This window comes from Myotis davidii, unplaced genomic scaffold (genome assembly GCF_000327345.1).
Source record: "Myotis davidii unplaced genomic scaffold, ASM32734v1 scaffold1494, whole genome shotgun sequence".
Classification (NCBI taxonomy): domain Eukaryota; kingdom Metazoa; phylum Chordata; class Mammalia; order Chiroptera; family Vespertilionidae; genus Myotis; species Myotis davidii.
In genome coordinates, this window is record NW_006286246.1 from 4,117,286 (window position 1) to 4,120,753 (window position 3,468).

The 3,468-nt window shown below is 62.4% G+C and overlaps 1 protein-coding gene across 1 annotated transcript in view; it reads right to left on the bottom strand.

The window, feature by feature from the left end:
• Window positions 1–1,915: 1,915 nt before the first annotated feature.
• The window catches only part of AGPAT4 (1-acylglycerol-3-phosphate O-acyltransferase 4), a 31,313-nt gene continuing 29,760 nt past the window's right edge, over window positions 1,916–3,468 (bottom strand). The window contains exons 7-8 of the mRNA XM_015560023.1: window positions 3,042–3,240; window positions 1,916–2,401 (exon numbers count right to left, since the gene is read on the bottom strand). Coding sequence (XP_015415509.1) covers window positions 2,307–2,401; window positions 3,042–3,240 — 294 coding nt within the window. The 3' untranslated portion in view covers window positions 1,916–2,306. The remainder of the gene's footprint in view (window positions 2,402–3,041; window positions 3,241–3,468) is intronic.

Genomic DNA, 3,468 nt, shown 5'->3' on the forward strand with positions numbered 1-3,468 from the left:
CGGTGCCCTCCTCCTCCTCCGGGTGAGTGAGGCTACAGACCCACAGGTGCCCTCCTGGGGGTGAGCGAGGCTACAGACCCATGGGTGCCCGGTGCACAAGGCTAAGGACCCACAGGTGCCCTCCTGGGGGTGAGCGAGGCTACGGAACCGGAGCGGGGCCTGCTGTTGGGCTTTGTAACTAAAGAATGTGCTGCTGCACTGAGACGTGTAGAACCGCCCGGCTGACCTGCTGCTGTAAGCGCGTCCTTCGGAGTGGTCAGTGTCAGTCCTGGAGCAGTGACAGCACCCCGGTCCCTGTGTCCGGAGCCCCCCTCACCAGGTGCTGCAGGGCACGGGGCGCGTCTGCCTGTGGTCTCGGAGCGCGCTGGGCTCAGCTCTCTCCTGCCTTCCTGCAGGTTTGCACCGATGAGGAATGACGCGAAGCCGCCGTGGCTGGTATGCGCTCGGAAGACGTCATCGCTACTGTATGTAACATTTACATGAAGGCTGTGCTGGGAGAGCGCGGCCTCCCACCTCCGGGCTGGGCTGCCCCTGCGGCGTCGACCTGGCGCGGGGCCTCCTGAGTGACAGTGTCCACGAGGAAAGAAGCTCCATGTTAAGTGCCATTTCTACTGTACACGGACCGCCGCCTCGTCCCCGCTCTTCGGGACGGACCCGGACGTCTGTAGTGCGCTGACCGCCCTGGTTCCGAGCAGGTCGTGGTCCCCGGTCCTGGCCTGTTCTCGCCTGTCGAGTGCACTGACTGTGAACCTGCCCTATGGGCGGCGGCGGCCACAGGTCTGTCAGCAAAAGGCTGATGAATGAAATTGAAGAAAAAGGCTCTTTTTTCAATAAATGGTTTATTTTAGGAAAGCGCAGCTGCCTTATCTTTTCTAAGCTTGTCAGCCTCAGGGCCAGTGAGCCCTGGCACAGGGCTCGCTCTGCCCGTGTCCCTGGGCGGGCGGTGGGCACCGCGGGGTCCTGCAGGCTCCAAGCCCTCGGTGCAGGGGAGGGCCGTGCAGCGCCAGGGGCGGAGAGGGAGCGGGTCTGAGACCATCTTACATCCACCGCGAGCTGCGCCTCGCATGTGGGGAGTCCAGCCGGCACCTCGGAGAAGCGGGGCTCACCTGCCGGGTGTGGAGCGGTGCCTCTGCCCCTCCTCCCTCATCTCACACAGCTGAGTGATTGGGAAGCCCCGCACCCGCAGTCTGATTTGCTTGGGGACCAGCCAGGAGAAGCCAGGGCTGCCAGGCCCTTTGTGTGTCCATTACATCACCTGCTGCTGGACCGGCTGCACAATTGTCCCAGGATTTTACGTCCAAGTCCCTGTTTTCAGATCCACTTATGACTGTATTTGAAACACACTAATGTGTTTAATGTGTTTTTTTAATTTTTGAAACATCCGTAGCTACTTTTACAAGGTTTTGCATGCATTTGTTTAGAGAATATAGCGGCCAAGAGCTGTTCCAGCATGACTGCTCTTATGAACAGGTGTGTCCTCTCTACAGACGTAAACCAGGGGATAGACTAGCCCAGTGGTTGGCAAACTGCGATCCTTGAGTGTGGCTCTTCCACAAAATACCACGTGTGGGCGCGCACGTACAGTGCAATTGAAACTGCCACACTCAAGGGGCCAAAGAGCCGCATGTGGCTCGCGAGCCGCAGTTTGCCGACCACTGGACTAGCCCACAGGTGCGCAGCCCCGTGCTCCCAGGCGGACGCTTGCCCGTCTCAGGTGGCTGGTGTTTTGAATGAAGTCACTAGAGGAAGTGCCTGGAACCCTGCCCCCAAGCTGCACAGCTCCGACTGTGTGCTGGTCTCTGCCTCGCTGGCTGACCTGAGCTGAGAAACGGTTAGACACTGTGTCTGCCTGACTGCGTGGAAGGATGGAGGGGTCTGTGTACGCACCACAGAGGAGCCAAACACTGGAAAGCTGTTTTGGAGGCATAATTTAATCATCTTCCCTACAGCGCCTTGGCTCTACCTGGCAATCGGCTACAGAAAACAGCACCAAAGGATGAAAGGGACTCCCCTCCCTGCCCTCCCCCTGCACCAGACACCGCGGCATGATCACAGGACGGCCGGCAGGCAGCCTCGCACCCTCACCTCGTGTTCTTCGGCACGCACGCACGCACAGGGAAAGAACCGGAACCCACTACTGCACACGGGGAAGGACGGGTCAGAGCACGTCTTCTGCCCCACCCAGCGGCGTGAGAACAGGCCCTGCCTCCCAGCAGGGACTCCCCCGGTGCCCTCACTGGGTCACACCGGGAGGGACAGCGCCCACCCGCTCCCCAAGGTCCGCTCTGGACGGAGCGTGTCCTGAGTCAGTCCCTCTGTTTCTGCTTGCTGTCCATGTTGCCGTAGGCGGAGCCTTTGTCGATCTCCGTCACACCGATCATCCATCGGACCCCCATGGAAGCTGCAGGGGAAGGGCAGGGTGTGAGGAGGCTGTGGGGACGCTGCCGCTGTCCGCCCACCTGTTGGCACCAGCAGAGCTGACTGGTTCTCCAGGAGCGCGGGCACGGCGCCGGCTGGACCAAGTGCCACAAAGGGACGGCCGGGCTGTGTTGGCCGAGGGTCTGAGCCTCCACATGATATCAGAATGGCAAGCCTGGCCCACTGCACGTGGGCTTACGGAAGGCACAAGAGTCTGGTGACTCAGGGTAGGACTTGGGGGCACCCTTCAGGGGAGCCTGGAGAATGGGAGCTTACACGTAGTGCCCGGCACCTCCCCATTGCCTGGGGGCAAGTATTAGAGCCATGAACAGGCAGAGTTCCACTCCCCTCCCCCAAAGCTTTTCCTCGGCTGCAGGACCTGGCCCACAGAGGAAGTGGAGGAGCCCAGGGGAGCCTGTGTCCAAGGGAGCTGGGAGCTGGGACCAGGCTGTCCTGCCTAGAGGCCGTGTCCCTGCGCCTGAGGCAGCCACGCCTCCCTAACCCCGGGGCTCGGTGGATGGGGCCTGGAGTCGCGTTTTTCCTGGCAGCCTGCAGGCTGTGCCCCTCAAGCACCCCACACCCACTGAGCGGTCCCCCCTCAACCTGCACCGCCAGCCACTTACCCACAAAGAAGACGAGGACAAAGCCGGCCAGCGTCAGGGAGGACCCGCTGCTGGCCATGCTGACGAGGAAGCGGAAGAAGGGGTAGAGCAGCAGCGAGGCCCAGAAGAGCCAGTTGAGCAGCGTCCAGGGCCGCCTCGAGGGCACCATGGGCGTCTCGGGGAAGGTGCCCGTCCGGTAGTACTCCTCCTGGAAGGCGTCCTGGGGACAGAGAGGGACCTGAGTGCTCTACTGACACCTCCGGCTCCTGCAGGCCCCCGAGGCCCGCTCCCAGGGGCCCGCGGACGCACGGGCTGGGGTCAGCACCCCCCAGAAGGCTCCTGCAGGCACCTAATGGGCTGTCCCTCCCCACGGTGCCACCTGGAGCTCGTCACCGAGTCCAGGCCGGCCCACGCCCGCCCTGCTCTGCTCCCTGCTGCCTACCCCTCC